The sequence below is a fragment of the Volvox carteri genome (assembly GCF_000143455.1).
Source record: "Volvox carteri f. nagariensis unplaced genomic scaffold VOLCAscaffold_98, whole genome shotgun sequence".
Taxonomy (NCBI): domain Eukaryota; kingdom Viridiplantae; phylum Chlorophyta; class Chlorophyceae; order Chlamydomonadales; family Volvocaceae; genus Volvox; species Volvox carteri.
The window spans coordinates 268,691-285,582 of record NW_003307641.1 but is presented as its reverse complement, the minus strand read 5'-3'; the positions used below and the strand labels follow the sequence as shown (position 1 = coordinate 285,582).

At 58.6% G+C, this 16,892-nt stretch overlaps 5 protein-coding genes across 5 annotated transcripts in view; 3 read left to right on the top strand and 2 right to left on the bottom strand.

Annotated features, from left to right (window-relative positions):
• Positions 1–1,013, bottom strand: part of VOLCADRAFT_84524 (uncharacterized protein) — a 7,815-nt gene extending 6,802 nt beyond the window's left edge. Inside the window, exon 1 of the mRNA XM_002958550.1 lies at positions 886–1,013. Within this exon, the coding sequence (XP_002958596.1) occupies positions 886–963 (78 nt within the window). The 5' untranslated portion in view covers positions 964–1,013. The remainder of the gene's footprint in view (positions 1–885) is intronic.
• Positions 1,014–1,743: 730 nt separating this feature from the next.
• Positions 1,744–5,252, top strand: VOLCADRAFT_108215 (uncharacterized protein; the record flags this gene model as incomplete). Its single annotated transcript, XM_002958572.1, has 5 exons — positions 1,744–2,179; positions 2,619–2,779; positions 3,480–3,698; positions 4,116–4,229; positions 4,569–5,252. Exons 1-5 carry the CDS (start codon positions 1,831–1,833, stop codon positions 5,250–5,252), a joined length of 1,527 nt encoding a protein of 508 aa, XP_002958618.1. The 5' UTR covers positions 1,744–1,830.
• Positions 5,253–5,907: 655 nt separating this feature from the next.
• Positions 5,908–9,124, bottom strand: VOLCADRAFT_108214 (uncharacterized protein). Its single transcript, XM_002958549.1, has 4 exons — positions 8,661–9,124; positions 8,056–8,463; positions 7,205–7,562; positions 5,908–6,833 (listed from the first exon to the last, which is right to left on the bottom strand). Exons 1-4 carry the CDS (start codon positions 9,019–9,021, stop codon positions 6,419–6,421), a joined length of 1,542 nt encoding a protein of 513 aa, XP_002958595.1. The 5' UTR covers positions 9,022–9,124; the 3' UTR covers positions 5,908–6,418.
• Positions 9,125–9,351: 227 nt separating this feature from the next.
• On the top strand, positions 9,352–10,125 carry VOLCADRAFT_120003 (uncharacterized protein; the record flags this gene model as incomplete). Its single annotated transcript, XM_002958571.1, has 3 exons — positions 9,352–9,354; positions 9,520–9,588; positions 9,976–10,125. Coding segments are annotated over 3 exons (222 nt in total), but the record flags the coding sequence as incomplete, so codon positions are not given.
• A 4,931-nt stretch (positions 10,126–15,056) lies between these two features.
• The window catches only part of VOLCADRAFT_120002 (uncharacterized protein), a gene marked incomplete at both ends in the record, with an annotated part of 2,729 nt that continues 893 nt past the window's right edge, over positions 15,057–16,892 (top strand). Inside the window, 5 exons of the mRNA XM_002958570.1 lie at positions 15,057–15,080; positions 15,269–15,338; positions 15,463–15,536; positions 16,164–16,263; positions 16,448–16,689. Of these exons, the coding sequence (XP_002958616.1) occupies positions 15,058–15,080; positions 15,269–15,338; positions 15,463–15,536; positions 16,164–16,263; positions 16,448–16,689 (509 nt within the window). The remainder of the gene's footprint in view (positions 15,081–15,268; positions 15,339–15,462; positions 15,537–16,163; positions 16,264–16,447; positions 16,690–16,892) is intronic.

Sequence of the window (16,892 nt, the reverse complement as noted above, 5' to 3'; positions counted from 1 at the left end):
TGGCAGCACAGTTGCCGCGCCCCACTTGTTTCACCTAGCCAGCTAACAAGTAAGGCGACCGGACACATTCCTAAGCATGCAGCCACGTCCCTCCCGCCCACCTGACACGCCAGCGTCGCGACGATGTTCTGAGCGTGCACCAGCGACGGGTTGCCCAGGTAGTCCAGGCCGCCCTCCTGGAAGATCTGAGCGCCGGCCTTGAACCACACAGCCTCACCGAACTGCACGCCGTTCTTGGACAGCAGCTCGGGGGTCAGGCAGCCCAGAGCGCCAAGCATGGCCCAGCGCGCATGGATCAGCTCCAGCTCGCGGTAGCGCTTGAACGTCTCCGGGTCAGCGGACAGGCCGGCAGTGTCCCAGCCGTAGTCACCGGGGAACTCGCCAGTCAGGTAGGCAGGGGTGGCATTCTCGCTGTAGGGGCCTGTCCGATGTGGGCACAGAAGGGGAAAGCGGACATACGGCGGCAGCGGGCTACTGAACGGCAGGTCGCGAAAGGGGGAAAGACGCAACCTGTGCCCTTCATCGCAGCATGCATCGCGCGATGTCAGCAAAGGACCGAGAGAGCAGCCTGCGCACAGAAACCTGACGCTGCGGCATGTTGCGCCGAAAGGAGGACCATGCACGAGACCGACCGATTATTCCGGCCCTCCGATACGCGCTACACCCGCTGCATATCGGATCTCCTCGGATCTCCAGGATAACCTACCGAGCCACTTAGCGCGGTTCGGGCCATACCACTCGATACCAGAGCTCTTGGGGGCAGCCGGCTGTAAAGATGTTGCGAACGGGACAAACGTCTCTGGTTAGCCAGAGGACACTGCAAATACGTATGTGCGTCTATGTAAGGTACGCTGATAAAATAAATGGTGTCGAAATAAAACGGACCTTAGCAGCGGCCTTCTTGCCGGTCGCCTTGCATGCGACCTGCAGAGCCTCGCGCGAGGTGGCGAGAGCGAAAGCCATTTTAGATGTTCGTAAGGTGATCAGACTCTGCTGCACAAAGGAGAGAACTGATACTGAAAGCATAGGCAACCAGCGCTTTTGTTTTGCAAGCAAATCTTGATGCCGTACGCACGCCGTATCCCTGTCCTGTCCGTGGGACAGGGCGCTTACCTAACAGAGATCGCAGGATACAGACATGGCACACCTGCAACACATGCGCTTAACAGCTATCTGCACCTGCACAGATTGGCATGAATGATTTGCTACACCTGCTTGCAAGTTTCATACAAGTTTGTGATGCAGGGATAACTCAGTGGCGACTGTATAAATGCTGTGACGTGCACGCTGAACATGGATTTCGATACGCACTGCAAAGCATTCTTTAGGCGCCAAAAGTGGTCTCTCCATGTTTGACCCTAGCTGTTCGGCCTTTACTCATTACCAGTACCGTAGGACGGGAGGACAGTAGCTGTTGTCCTTGCTAGGAAGCAAGCTGATATAATGGGTCACGCTGCTTAGGACGGCAAAGGGCATTCCATCCCGGACAGGGCCGGTGAACACAAGGTCCAAGCTCTGCTGGACCGCAAAATGGCGACAGCGCCGAACCGGAGGCCGTTTAGGACCGAAGGAAGGCAACAAGTACGCGCGTAGCAACCTGTTGTAGCAACACATCCGATCGAAGGGATGCTGCATGCTCTGGCCTTGCGCATGCGAAGCTGATCGGAGGGCCTGCCAGCCAGGACGATACATAAATAAGAAGGAATACAAACTTGTTTTTTCTGTGAAAGTCATTTATAAACCCTTGACACTAAGTATATATCTTTTTAATTGAGATACCTAGAAGATAAAGCCCCCTTCTCCTTAAGCGGTTAGAGATAATTAGCCTGCATGCTCTCCTTGTCGCTTTTCGGACGGTGCAGTTTGAAAGGGGAACGTGCAGAAGGCCGAACATCTGGAAAGGAGGGCTCTCAGCACACAGGACTTGTGCATTTTGGATTGTCCAGGCTACATGGAAGCACAGGGGCCAATGTTTTTCCTACAGCACGCGTCTTGGCTGGGGCGAAGGTCGGCACTCCTTTGCGACTACCCATAGATTATGTCAGCCGCTTGATACAGTACAAGTACGATCATCGTGTTTGTCCAATGCTGTTCCTGGCACCGATGGAGAACCTGGCCGATAGGGCTTTTCGGCGTGCGTTCCTTGCAGTAATCGGCGGATTCGATGAAGCGTGCACAGGTATGTGAGGATGAAGTTCTAGACAGGGGTAGCTGCAGAAATGGTTGGCGCCTAAGGCTTGCGGAATAAAGAGTTTTTGGATTACATATCCCGCCGCGCCGCCTTTGCAGCCACTTGGCCATGGTTAATCTCAGCTGGGCCCGAAGTCGCTTCCTGTGCTGTTCATCCATAATCCGTGTTCTGCCCCTTCCCTCCGGTAGCCGGGCCGCCATAAACGGCCTACCAAAAACACACAGTGACCACAATAAGCACAACGCACACTTGCATGCATACATACATGCATACATACATACGCACATGGGCCTCCATGGCAAAGAACCCCCTTACTTAGGTCGGTCTGCATATCCGCATGCGGGCGCGGTGGGCTTGTGTTGCTGCCGAGACGCATCACGCATAAGCACACATACGCTTACACATGACATCGCGCCTGGCCCCCCAGAGTTCATCCGCATCCCCGGCCGCAGCGAGAATCCGCTTGGCTCCATCCGGGGCGTCTCCTGCTGGTACGAGGCTGGGGAGCTGGGGCAGGTGCCGCTGGGGGTCCAGATCATGGGAAGCAATCCCGAGCTCATGGGCTTGGCGGCCAAGTACCTGGTGCAGGTAGGTAAGTGATGGGGGCCATCCAAGGAGGTGACGAGCAATGTCGTAAGATTTGCCGATGTGCCGATGGTGGAATGAGGGTTTAGGTCCTGGAATGGATCTCCCCATGGAATTGAGGATGGGGGTGAGGTGCGTATGGTGTGTGGATGAATTGCCTGAATGCCCTTTCGGCTGCCGATGGCTAACGGAGCTTGTGTGTGCGCTAGTAAGCATTAGGACCTGGAGGTTCGGCCGATGAGTAGTACAGCGATTTGGGAATGATGGGGATACTTTGTGGTTTGGCAGCGTGGTGTGTGTGTGTGTGTGTGTGTGTGTGTCCACCGTTGCTGGTGTCAGCATGCCGCGGCGGGAAGTTTGGTGAGGGCGAATGGGAGCGTCGGGGATGGGCCAGCCGCGAAGTGTTGGTGCGGGTGGTTGGGTGGGTGCTGCCTATGCTGGTTGCGTCATCCAATCCTGATGGGTGTGGTCCACCATGGATGCTGGCTCTCCTGCAGTGCATTCACCCCGACGCACTGACACGTTCAATCAAAAACACACTGCCCCAGGCTACTGGGCCACTCAGTATGCTGACCGTCTCGGGCTGAAACTCCGTTCTGTATCCCCCTTGCCTCACCCCCTAATGTGAGCCGGCTCAGGGATTGTCTCCCCCCTGCACAGCTTCGTATTGCTCCTCACCCCCTAGCCCCCCCCCCGCCCGCAGGTCCGTGGTGCCCCCCGGGTGGACCTGAACTGCGGCTGCCCCGCCAACACCGTCACCGGCAGAGGGGCGGGTAGCTCCCTGTTGAGGACGCCCCACCTGCTGGGGCAGGTAGTGGCAGAGATGGTGCGCCAGGTGGACGGTGCGGCGCCCGTGTCGGTCAAACTCCGAGCTGGCTTCGACGACACGTCTCTCCTGGAAGACAACCTGCTCGCGGCGCAGGTGAGCGGAGCGGGCGGGGGGGGAGGTAGGGCGGCACGGGACCCGGAGGGTTGGTCGACGTCAACAGGTCAATCTGTATGGGTTGTCTGGGCTGTGATTCGAGCGCTGGGCTGCTGCTCCCCGTCCTCCCCCCTTCCTTGCAGCCTCCTGCTTCCTCACCATTCCCCACACTGCACCGTGGGTTCCCCGCTGCTCCCGCCGTCAGCCCCGTTGGCTTCCGGCTTCACCCTCAACCCTTCACCGGTATTTCCTCCGTCCCTCCGTCTGCTACCACATACATACATACATACTCCCGACCCTTGCGCTGTGTTTAGGCTTCGGCCCCTGGCAGCCAACAGTGTAATGTAAGCCATACATACATACATACATACATACACACACATACAACACATATATACATACATACGCACGCCGCAGGAGGCGGGTGCAGCCTTCGTGACTCTGCACCCCCGCACCCGGAGGCAGGCCTACTCGGGGGCTGCCGAGTGGGGCCTCATAGCCCGGGCGGTGGAGCTGCTGGAAATACCTGTGGTGAGGACGGTGGGAAACTGGTGTGTTAGTGGGGAACTGGGAATGCGGCGGCTGGTATGGACTGGGCTTTGGGATAGGGAGTGAAAGTAAAGAGAAGGGAAGGGGCTAGTGCGTGGCAACGGCCGCAGGGGCATCGACGTCGTGCATCTCCGCGGATGTACCGGTGCTTGTTACCCGGGCGGATTTGGACATGGGGATGAATCTACTCAACCTTAGACATCTGTCGCCCCCTTCCCCTTTCCCTACGACAGCCCCCCCCCCTCCTCCCGGGCCCAAGTTCCTTTTCAAGCGCACCTCTCAGCCCTGTTACACGTTCACTTCGCCTCCTTCCTCATGCAGGTTGGCAACGGCGACGTGGTCTCTGTAGAGCGAGCCCACCAGCTGCTGCGGGAGACGGGTTGCCACGGCCTCATGATCGGGCGCGGCGCAGTGCACGACCCGCTCATCTTCCATCGCATCCGACACAGCTTCGGCGAGGAGCCCGCCGCGATGGGGCCCCTTCCGCCTGCAGCGGCGCCGTTGGCGGCATCCTCCGCTGCTGCCAGCCCTTCCGGAGGCTGCGGCTGGTGGCAGGGCCGCGAACCAGAGCTGGTGCAAAACTTTCTCCGAACCTACGCCAGCCATGTCATGTCGACACGGACAGTACGGACAATCGCGGGACAGGACAAGAGCGGAGGAGGGTATGGGGGATCGGTGACCCCATCACTGGAGGCAGCAGCAGCGGCCGCCGCAGCCGCTGGCTGTGAAGCCGCCTCTTCTGGCACCTCCAGTGAAGCTGATGCAGCGAGTCGTGCATTTGGTCGTCTTAAGGTTGTAATGCGCTACCTGTTCGCCTCCTCCCCGCAGCTGGCAGAGGAGTGTGAGGCGCTACTCCGCCGTACACCCTCGCACTGCTCGGCGGAGGAGCTGGTTGGGGACCTCTGTGCGGCAGTAGAGAGGGGCTGGCCACGGAGCGGAGGGCCCACCAGGCGGGTGCTATATGACCACATGAATAAGGCTGTACGGGAGCTTGTGGTAGGGTGAGCGGCCTTTTAACGGTGCAGGGCCATACTCCTGTAAAGGATCCTGCCGGGCGATGTTGCACAAGTGATTCGGTCCTTGTGTTGTGGTGTTCATCGAGTCATTTGTTTTTAATTTTCTTACTCACTTTTCTAGTGGCTTGGTTGGTGCAGCCGCTCGCGTGCTGCACGTAGGCACGGACTTAGGGAATCAATTGCCAGCGCGGGGCATAAGATAGCTTAGGGTGGTGACCTTTCGCGGCGTGCTTTTTTCCAGAGGCGCGGCGCTCTGGCCACCAGATAAGCCGCAGGAAGCGGCCGCGAGCCGGTGTGGAATTGAGGAAGCACGGCAGTCAGGCCCTTGACTATCCGGACACATAGGCGGATCTGAAAGATAGGAGACTAAGGGCGATGCCTTTTGGCACAACATGGCTGTAGGAAGTTGTACGCGATGGCATGGCAGCATGAACGCCTAAAAAGTGTAAGACTACCGCTGTTTTCCTACTGGAGTTGTACTTGTCGGGCGCAGTTTGGGCTCGGGATGTTTTACTGTTGCGTTGATTTGACAAAGCGGCATACGATTTGTTTTCAGGACGGAAACGTTTTGCGAGCATCCTGTAACCATCCCTCAGGTGACATCGTCGGTAAGCTCCGCAGTAGTGCAGACCTTGTGGGCCCCTGAATCCTCCTTGCATTGACAAGCTCCCGCTGAAATCCCTGTCCCTTGATAAAAACGACGGCAAGCAGGACGCGGATTCACCTTGTATGCCTTTTTTGTTGGCTCCTGCTCACATGTACGTAAACATCAGCTAATCTTAGATAACACGTCGCAACCCCGCCGCCTGCGCATCTATAAGTAATTCATTCCACCATCGTCACTATCCGAGTCCTATCTAAAATCCATTTCAGCTTGTAAGTCACTTTCCTTGGTGTACTACGGCGCGTGAATGCTCCAGCTACATTTTGGAATAGCCCTCACACGCGTCCAAGCCTGTGCTTCCTGCTGCACTTGACTCTGAAAGAACAAAGGCTGCATCGAATTTCCTTATACTACATCCGGCCGCTAAACACACGTTTGAACAAAGCCTGCATGTGTCGCCAGGTGGGCAACCGCACTCAGAAAGCCAGAAACCCTCCCCGCACTGGACCCCCGAACCGTCCCCTCGAGAAACGCCCGGGCGATCACCCTATCTATGACTCCGCCGCCTCCATCGCTGCCTCCGCCTCCTCCACCCGCGCCTTCTTGGCCGCCTGCGGCTGTCCCTCCTCCCGCGCCTCCACCACCGCCACAGCCTCAAAGCCAGTGGAGGTCAATCCCCCAGCTGCCGGTTCCCCACCCATGAGATCATCCAGTGTCCGCTTGGGTGCGGAGATAGGGACCGCAGCTGGAGCCGCAGTGCCATTGGCCGCCGTCGTGCTGGTGGGCTGCAGCGTGATGCGCTTGCTGCCTCGCCCTACAGTGCCTAGTGAGACAGGCTGGCCAGTTGGCCCAGGTTTGGAGGGCGCAGCGAAGGAGCTCGATGTGGCTACCCCCGCAGCCAGTGCGGCCGTCAGACCAGCAGCAGCGTCCGAGCCGCTGCCGCCATTCGCCTTGAGGAAGGCTTGCCTTCAAGGTTTGCAAAGGGGGGTAATATGGTGGCGCTGTTACATACACACCCAGCGAGGGATGTTACGCAAAGGCAGGGCGGTGCCACATCCTCTGTTTTGCAGTGCTTGAACCTTCCCAACGGCCTTGGGAAATGGGCACTGTGCACATGGCCCCAACCGCCCCTACACACCTCATTCAGACAAGCTTTCAAATCCGCAATCGACCCTAAGCTGCAGTCGATCCCCAAACGACGTCGTCAGTTTCCCATGTCAGCGTCCCATGTCCCACCAACCAAGACATGACGCACAGCTCCAGCCACCACAAGAACCCGATCAGCACTGCTTCGCAAAACTCCGCCACCCCTCTTTCCTCGTCTCCCCTGCCCCCACCTGAGCGCCTCCTTGAGCGAGTTATCGTTGGCAATGGTTTCCTTGAGGCCGTTGATGTTCCAGTGCAGCTCTCCAATCACCGACCGCAAGTCATCCGACACGGCCTGCAACCGCCGCCCCTCCTCATCCGCTGCCTCACCACCCGACCCATCCGTGGGCAGTGCACACAACTTCTCCTCCGTTTCCGCTACAGCCGCTTCCAGGGAATTCAGGGCCGCCTGCGTAACTGCCAGAGCCTCCTCGTGCTGCTCCAGGTACGTCAGTACGACAGACAGTTTGTACTGCACCTCCGCCAGGCGGCGGTTGTTGCGGGTCTGCATGGCCTCCAGGTGCTGCAGACTCTGCTTGTAGCAGTCGACTGCAGGGACAAAGGGGTTGTAACGGGTGCGGGTTTGGGAGATCATCATTGGGGTGAGGGCTAAATGATTAAACTGCCATGCAAGGAAGCATCTCCATCGGGACGAGGGGGGAAATCATATGCGACGAAGGGGGGAGGGAGGGGAAGAGATGGGTAACGCACATGGGCGGCGTCAGGTCGGAACGGGATGGTGCAGGGCTCAAGTGGGCACTTTTAGCGGGGAAGAGTTGGATGGCCGAACGCCGTACGGATCCACTGAACGCTAAAAGCCGCATGCATGCTACACATGCGCAGAGACTAAGGGCTGTCATGCGCATGCGCTGCTGCACGCCAACTGCACTGACGCCACCAGCCGCAGGAACCAAAACTAGATTAATCCTCGCCCACATCTCGCACATGGTCAGCCGCAGCCGAACGCCCTAGGACAGCCCCAAAGCCAACACGCAGTCGCTCACACTGGTTCCTGGCGCATCCCAAGCCCTCAGCCACGCACCCGCTTCTTCAAACCGCTCCTGCTCGCTCTTTATGTCTCCCAGTGCCTTGTGCACCTCAGCCAGCCGGTCGCGGTGCTCCTCCGGATGGGACTGCTTGCTGTAAATTACACGAGCCACCTCCAGCATGTCCCACGCTAGCTTCATGTCATCAGCATCTGGGTCATCTTCGGCCTTCGCATCACCGCCCTCCTCCTCCTCCCCTTGCTCGGCGCCGTCAGCCTCCTCCTCCATCTCCTCGCCGTCGCCATCGCCACCCTCCGCGGGCCCATCCTCGGCAGCCTTGTCCCCATCTTCGCCAGTGTTCTTCTTATCATCGGAACCAGCTGCATCATTAGGCTCTACGGCCTTTTGGTCGTCTAGGGCTGAGGGCTCCGATGGGCCTGCCGTAGCGTCGCTTTTGCCATCTCCTGGTGAGGGGAGTGGGACTAATGAAGGAAAGATGAGATAACCCCACAGATGATCCCGTCGCTGATGGGTTGCATTGAGTACGGGTGGTTACAAAAGGGAAAGGTGAGATTTCCTTCCAGCTGCAGGGGTGATCCTATCTTTATGTTGGCAAAGCTTTTATTTTTATAATCACTCTCGCAAGAGCCTGTGGCCTTACCAGGCACGCTGCTCTTGTCCCCAGCCTCATCAGCAGTAGCGGCAGGTTTGGGCAAGGCTGCAGTTTGGTCGGCCTTCTGGTCAGAAATAGGCTCGACGGTGGTCTTGGTGGTGCCCAACGCGTCTGTGGCGCTTCTTGCAACTTCGTAAAGCGCAATCCCGTAGTACATGTAAACTGGCGCGCATTCGATTGCCTCAGCTCCGAAATGTTTTTCGTAAGAGCGCACGGCCGCGCAGAGCAGTTCTACAGCCTTCTCTGGGTCATCATCAATAAGGTCCTTGCCCTGCTTCAATTTCGCTGCCGCAGCTTCGATATCAAGCACGGCAACTTCAGCGCCCGTGTCTGCAGCAGCCTCGGACATTTCACCTTATGAACTTTTAAGCTATCGGCAAGGCGTGTACCAACGATATCATACAGTAACGAGAAAAAGTATTTGAATAATCACGATTGAGTGGGCAGCTGTGCTCTCCGACAAAGTAAGAAAATATTGAGTGAAATGTCTCTTGTAGGCGCATTTTGCCGCCATGGTCAATTTCCCGCCTGATGACGTGCGTGCAGTTGACGTATGGTACGGACAGCAACGGACAGAACCAAGCACGAGATTTATGCTCCGCGATGCAGCGAGCCTCCGTCTTGTACTTATTTACTCTCCATACTTTGAGAAAGACATTTGGGTTTGTGTTTCTAAAACATGGTAAGCTGGTGAGATATGACGCGCATAGCGCGCATCGCACGCGGCTCCCAGACGGGGAACCCCGCCTGACGCTCCCAAAGCATCTTGCCAACTTCTTCGCCCTTTCAATTTCGTAATGGTATTAGGGTTCAATATCGCGCCTCCCTCCTGACGGTGGTCGTGCAGGCGCCGACCAAGGAGCTCAAGCCCCCGCAGGAGCTCGTTGACGCCATCCAACAAAGCGACGATATGACGGTAAGGATGTCACCTTTAGGTCGTCCCCTTCCGGAAGAATGCGGATTGCTGCTGTAACCCGATTTATCTTCTCTATCCACTAGCCCAGCAGCTGGATAAACAAATTTTGCTCGAATGTCCCGTGGGTCAACAGCCGCGCGCAATATCACCGTTCCTTTGCACCACCGAATGCCTCCTCGGATATCATAAATCCTTCTATGCTAAATTATGAATTTGTTGAAAGAGTTTAGCTGTCTGGGTCCTACGCCGTTTTTCCCATGCAAATATTGCGGCGCCATGCGCCGCCAGACACCGACACCATTGTTGGATAACGTCGAAAAGGGGACCTCCTGCCAGTTTCTATTCTGCCATCCTGTTGCTGTTGCTGCGCCCTTTCTCCGTTTCCAGGCACCCGCGGGGATTTCTCCCCCTGGTGTTGAGTTTGGCCATGACGTTCCTCGCGCCATCCGCAACCGGCTGGTGCACGAGGAGCCCCAGCAGCTCCGGCCCCAAGAGCACCCGGTTGGCGCAGAGGGGATGAGCAAGGAGGAGCTCAAGGTGGGTGGCTCAGCTGGTCTGTTGCGGGGCGGTGTTGGGTGGCCTGACGAACAAATGCAAGCAGGCAGGCCTCAGTGGGAGTTCCCGCCCCGAGCCGCGCGACTGTGTTGTTTCACCCGATACGGCCGTCAGGGAGATACCGGAGAGCGGTGGGGTGTGTGTGGACGTGAGCTTGCACTTGATTGGTAATTGTGTGTTTGTACTTGAGTTTGTCGTTGTGGTAGGGGTGTGCGGCTGAGAGTCATTGGTAGACTAAAGGCTGAGCGGCCACTGGAGGGCCGGAAGGGCTGAAGGGTGACGGGGGGGAGGGGATGTGGTGCGGCGGATCACTTGGGGTGCGGGCGGGGCGTGTGGCCGACCGAAGCCCCGGTGCCGGGGATGGTGATCGATGCTTCTGGAAAGGTGGTATTGCTGAGATGTAAGGCCCGCCTGCGGGGGAAGGGCTGTGCCCCTGCCCCTGTCAGCAAACCTCCTCCACACACCTCAGGGCCCCGGGAGAGGCCCCGGTGTGCAACCCCAACCCCGTAAACCCCAACCCCAGGTGTATTGCTTGCTGCACATCGTCGCGTGGGGTGGGGTGGGGTGGGGTCGCGGCCCCTCCAGGACCTCACCCTGCTGGATCTAGCGGCCTGGGACTATGTTTTCGGACGAACTCTCACCCGCATGAACACCACCACCACCACCACTACCACCACCACCTAGGGCAGCAGCAGATACTAGGGCCTGGTCAGCCAGCACGTGCACCCCTGCCTGCGTTGCTTTCCCTCCGCCGCCGCCGCCTCCTCTGCCCCCTCCCCTGTTGTCGGGGTGCTTATTGTTGTCTTGCTTTATATAGGGATGCGTGGGGCCGTGTGGACGGGTGTGGGGGTTGGGGGGGTTGGGGGGGGGAGCGTGTGCCGCAGAGAGGTTAATGTGCGATGGACCGGTACCTCCGGAGGTAGCGGTGACGACCCCCACTACCACCACACCCAAGGGCATACCCCCGCAAAAACCACCTGCCTACTCCTGTGCCGGCCCAACCACCTGCTGAAACCATGTTACAATTGTACGATGTCTGTTACGTTGGCGTCTGGGTGGTCTTCTGCTCCAACCTCCACTGCCGCCACGTCTACCGTCATGCCAACCGTCAACCGCCAATCCCTGCCACTCGACGGCGCCCACATGACCGTACGGCACTTCAGGACCACATGCGGGAGGTGGGTGGTGTACTTGTTGTGTTCTGGGCATATCACGGGATCAGCATCTGCATATCGGTACTTCTCAGTGGCAGTTGTAGTCCTGACATAACAGTGCTCGGGGGCATTAGGGCGTATGTTGGGGCAATTGGGGCGCGGGGCTTTACCCCCGAGTCGCGAGGGGAGCTGGGGCCAGGGGGGACGAGGGAGGGGGGGCATTTCTCCGCTTCCTGGCCATCACGTCGGGCCCTTCGCTCCCTCAATCCCGCCCACTCACACCACCCCCATCATGGAAGGCCGCCGGAAGAGGGTGGTGGGTTCCGTATATCTGTTGATGCGACGGTTGGTGTGCTAATTGTGTGTCGGTCACAGTGAATACGACCCGGCTCGGTGGCCAAGTCGCTTTAAGACGTGGGCACCCGTTGCTGCCGACAGGGGGCCCTGCTGGCCTCCCCCTCGACCTTCGCTTCCGATTACCACCACTGAGTTAGCCAGGTGTTAAGGGCATCACCGCTACCGTACAAAACACGCCGTACGGCCCCTGTTCACCATCCTCTTCTCACCCCCACGCCCTCGGTAGGTGAAGCACATGCAGTACGACAAGGAGCGCCATGACCGTTACGACCGCAACCACCCTGGTATCGGCGGTGCGGGCCGCGGTGACGAGGGCGCCTCCTCCTCAGCGCTCCTGCGAGGCGGGCCGGAGGGCCACATGCGCTACGGCCATGACTAGGGAGAGGGGGGCGGGAGGGAGGTGGACGTGGGGGGCAGGGCGTGGAGGGGCTGGGGCGATGTCCAGAGGAACAGGGGGGTCCCGGCTTATGCGGACAATACATTCATACATACATACACACACGCGGTGCTGGCGGGTCGGTTTCCATTTCCCCGCCATTCGAATTTCGAATCTCCATTCCAGTGGTACTTCCTTCCTAGTGCAGGAGTCGCTTTCCCGGGGGGCGCAGGGGAAACCTCCGACTGGGGGGAGAGAGGGTGTTCCCGCCAAGGATCGGAGGGATGAGGTACAGGGTGATTGGTTGCGAGGATTGTGGAAGTCAGCCCTGGTTGGCTGGGTTGGTTAAAAAGTTGGTAGTCTGCTGCAAGCAGGTAGCTAGCAGGTAGCTAGGAAATGGCGCGGTGTGGGCCAACTGTTCGGCCTACGTTCCCTCACCCACCCGCCCACCCTTGCGAGTTTACATCTGAGTGCGGTAGCGGCTAGTTGTGGCCAGAGAGCGCTGGTCGCCGTTTCCGGGACTTGGTAGTCGCAGAGGAGGAACTGTCGGAAGCTGTGTGTGAATAAACACACACACACACACGCACCTAAGACCCAGGACGTGACCTCCTTGATCAGTCACGAGAACGGCCCCGCATGTAACCGGCAGCACCGCGTGTCCCCATCCTCTCAAAACCCTAAAACCCCACCCCAACCCCGGCAGGTGGGGTGGGGTGGGGTGGGGTGGGCCATGCGTTGCTAGGGTGGATGCCACCTTGCAGCAGTTAAGCAGTGGGACAACGTGCAGTTGATCTTAAGCTTAGGCTCCCATGGGCCCTCAGTCCCCTGACCAGCTGCCCTGACCAGCTGCCCTCGCCAACCACGCAAACAGCTGCGGAAGGCCTTGACCAGCGGGGGGTGATGGACGAGCACAGCACGAGTATCTACACAGGGTCAGGTCTACAGTGTCCATAGCTGTCTGTAGTAGGACCTCGGATAGCGCCGCATTTTAAAGAGAAAATTGGTCCGGGAGAGGTCGAGGTTCACAGTAAAGGTTTCGCGTATGCGTATGTGCAGCTGACTGACTGCACCTTGATCGTTCACAACCTAGAACCTGCTCTGGCCCGGATGGGAGGTCAGGGAGAGCGTATGATCTCCGCATCCACAATCCGCAGGTCATGGACTAATAAGGACTGCCGGGCAGGGCAAATCGCGGAATGTCGCGGAGTCAGATGTGTGCCGCATGAATTGTGGGCATTACGGCATCGCAACAGATCCCAACCATTCTCGTGTAATCTACAGTGGGAGCCATCTACCTGCGGAAGTCCTTCACATACTGGAACATGCGGGTTTGAAAATGTGGCCACGTTGCTTTTGGTCATAACTGATCAGTCAACACCCCGAACGGGTGCAACCCTTAACGATCAACTGTGACTCATAAGTGTCTCAAACAAAGAGCGTCTTGCGACACCGTTGTGCTCGGTAGTTCGCTTTGATGTGATTTAAAAATTGAAAGGATTTTCTTTATACTAGATGATAGAGTTATTGTGGGCTCACCACAATGAATTCCTCAGAACTCGGTTCTACACAATCCTGCGCTAAATAAAAAAACGCTCAACCAAAAGGCTCCTCAATTTGTGTTGACATCTAGCCGTATTTAAATCATACGAAATCGCAGTAGCTTCATCGGCGTCGTCATTTCCCTTGCCTCGCGAACTCTGCAAACCAAGGACCGTGCTATGTGGCGCTAGAAGGGAGGAGGCGTTGACTTGGTCGCGGCCATGGATGCCATCTTCGGGCGCGGCCCCAAGGGGCCCGCCCCGCCAGCGCGCGGCGCCGTTGCAGGCACGTCCTCTTTCCTCCCATTTCCTCCCTCCCACATGTCTATCCGCCCAGCTGACGCAACCCCTCACCGCCTCGCCATGCTGCCTCTCTGACCAATACTGGCACTGCTCGCCACTTGTCCCGCTCGGCATCGCTTTGGGCTCCGGCCATCCCAGCAGTTGCAGACCCCGTTAGGGGCCCCCAGTGCACCTCCCTTCCCTCCTAAAACCCTGTCTACGCACTTTGCATCACCCTCCACTCTCCCCCTACCGGTGCTGTTGCTACTGCTACTATTGCGGGTGCTGGTGCTGCTAGCCCGCACACATCCCGCCAAGGCATCACCTGAGCAAGCCGCCTCACCGCTCACCACCCACCACCCTTCCAGTTTCATTTCCCAGCCCCCCCTTGACCGACTGGCTCACGTCCGGTCACTGCCCTCTGGTCAGCGGCCCGGGTGCCCCTGTCCCTCTCGCCCTCCCGCTTCCTCTTCCTGGGTTCCCCCTAAACCCCCTTTTCCCTCTGGGATGTGTCCCCCCTCTCCGCACACACACACATACATACATACATACATACATACATACATACATACATACACACATACATACATACATACATACATACATACATACATACATACACACATACACACATACATACATACATGCATACATACATGCATACGCGCGCACAGGTGTTCGGGCGGACCTGGAGAGGGCCAAGGACGGGTTCGACCCCAAGAACCCGAACGGGGTGGGAATGGCCTGGACACACCACTTCCTTAACCAAAAGGTGTGACACACACGCACATACAGATAGACAGACAGACACCCGGGGTTTCTAGAGGCAAAGCGGCTGGTGAGGGTTGAGGCGCGACGGATCGGGCGTCTAGCTATGGGCAGCAAAATAAAAACAAGTGCTGTGTGGCTGCGGCTAATTCATACTGCCATTGTGTGTTGCCGTACCACTGCCGTACCATTTGCCGTACCGCTGTGAGGTAGCACGGGGTGGGGAGATGGAGTACTGCACCACCGCTCCTGATTTCGTACCCGGGCCCGCCCCCAACCCTTCGAGCTGAGGGGCCCTCCCCTCCCGCCCGCCCTGTCCCCCATTGCGCAGTGACAAAGTCTCCCCCTCCCCTCCCCTCCCCCTCCCCTCCCCTCCCCCTCCCCTCCCCCTCCCCTCCCCCTCCCCCTCCCCCTGCTGGGCCCCTGTGTTCCCCGCAGCCCTGGCCACCCCATGAACTTCAAGTAGGTGGGCCATCCAACTCCCCTTGGGAGGTGACCGCCCTCGCAGTGTCTGTCTGTCTGTCTGACAGCTGTACTGTCCTTAGGGTGGAGGGGGGGGAGGGGCGGGAGGGGCTCCGGGATGGGCGCGCATCAAGAATTGAACGGAACCGCTCAACCGGGTGGCTCCCCCTCCGGGTCGTACCACTCAGGAACCGCATCCGGGTGTGGGAGGCCCAACAGGACAAGGATGCGGCGGATAAGGCCAAGGAGAAGGCGCAGGTGGGGCCCCGAGGGAAAGGGGGGGAAGAGGGCTGCATGAGCTGTGCGGAGGGCTGATGGATGAAACCCCTTCGCACACACACACATACACACACACGGCCCCACCCCTCATCACCCGTCCCAGGCGGAGTTCGATGCTGAACAGGAGTACCTCAAGACTTTGTCGTACCTGAGTGCCGCGGAGCAGCAGCGTTACAGGTGCGTATGTATGTACGTGTGTATGTTGTTACAGGGTGGTATAGCTTCACCAGCGGGGCCCTTTCCCGAGGCAGTTCCCTGCTCTCCCCTGCGAGAGGAGCACCCTAATCCGTTCACCCCATCCGACTTCAGAATGTATTCGTTGGATTCAGCAACTTACCACCAGCATCCAACCAAATCTAGCGGATCAACGGCGCCTCAACTTAGTTCCTGGTCAGCTCGCAAGTTGATTTTATCACGTCCTACACCGTCCATAAGATGGGGGGCCACCTCCCCATTTCAACACTCCTCAAACACCCGAGGAGTTGGCAGGTGGATTTGAACAAGGACGCTCCGGGAGCAGAAGTTAGGCCTTAACCTCTGCCAGCCGCCTGCCTATGTATGCACGTGTGCAGGGGGCATGTAGGGGATGGAGACCGGGGTTGCTGTGACACCTGCCCGGGGGGTACTCCCCTGTGCCCAGCCGCCGCACTGCCGGGTTGGCCACCACCACCGAAGCAGCGCCACACGCCTCCTCCGCCCTTCCCGCTCCTTTCACCCCAACCCCAACCCTATTCCGAAATACACATACACAGGCACCCTATCCTCCCCCCCCCCTCCCCTCCAAACCCCCTTTCCCCCCTCCAGGGAGGTCCAGTCTGTTTCCTTCATGTACACCAAACCGCCGGGACTGGACGCCGCACTCGCCCGGGATGCGGAGGCGGAGAAGAAGGCGAGAGCGGGGCATGTGGGGGGTGGGGGCCCAGGTCAGGGCAGACAACTATGAGAGCGTGCACGTCATGTTCGTGAAGTACGGCAAGGAAATTGCAACCCCTGGCTCTGCAACCATGTACGGGAATTCGTACTGCATTGTTAACACTCTCCGCTGCCCGTACATCCACCTTCACCCCCTCCACGTACTCGCCCAACAGAAAACCAACAACGTCCAACAGCAACACCTCGAAGGCCCACCGGGAGCGGCAGTAGCAGCACCCGGCGGCAGTAGCAGCGGTGGCCTCCCCCCCGCCGGTGGCAGCACTAACCCCAAGCCCAACCAGGCCGGGCCCCCCGCCCCCGCTGTGGCCCTCCCTCACTCCCTGGGCATGGACCGGTTGCGAGAGGACCCCCTCCCGGCTATGTGGGCGGCGAGGGAGGCGCTGAAGAATAACCCCAGGTGAGGTGAAGAGGGGGTGGGAGGGGGGGGGAGGAGGTGTTGGGGGGGTGGAGTGGGAGAGGGCCCGGAGAGGGTAATGATGTGTTGTCAGAGGGGGGAAATGGAAGTCGGCACGCACGATACTTATTAAGTCGTGCATTCATCCCCCCTTCTCCTCTCCCCTCTCTCTTCCTCCGCTATGTTTCCCACTTTCCTCCCCCCAT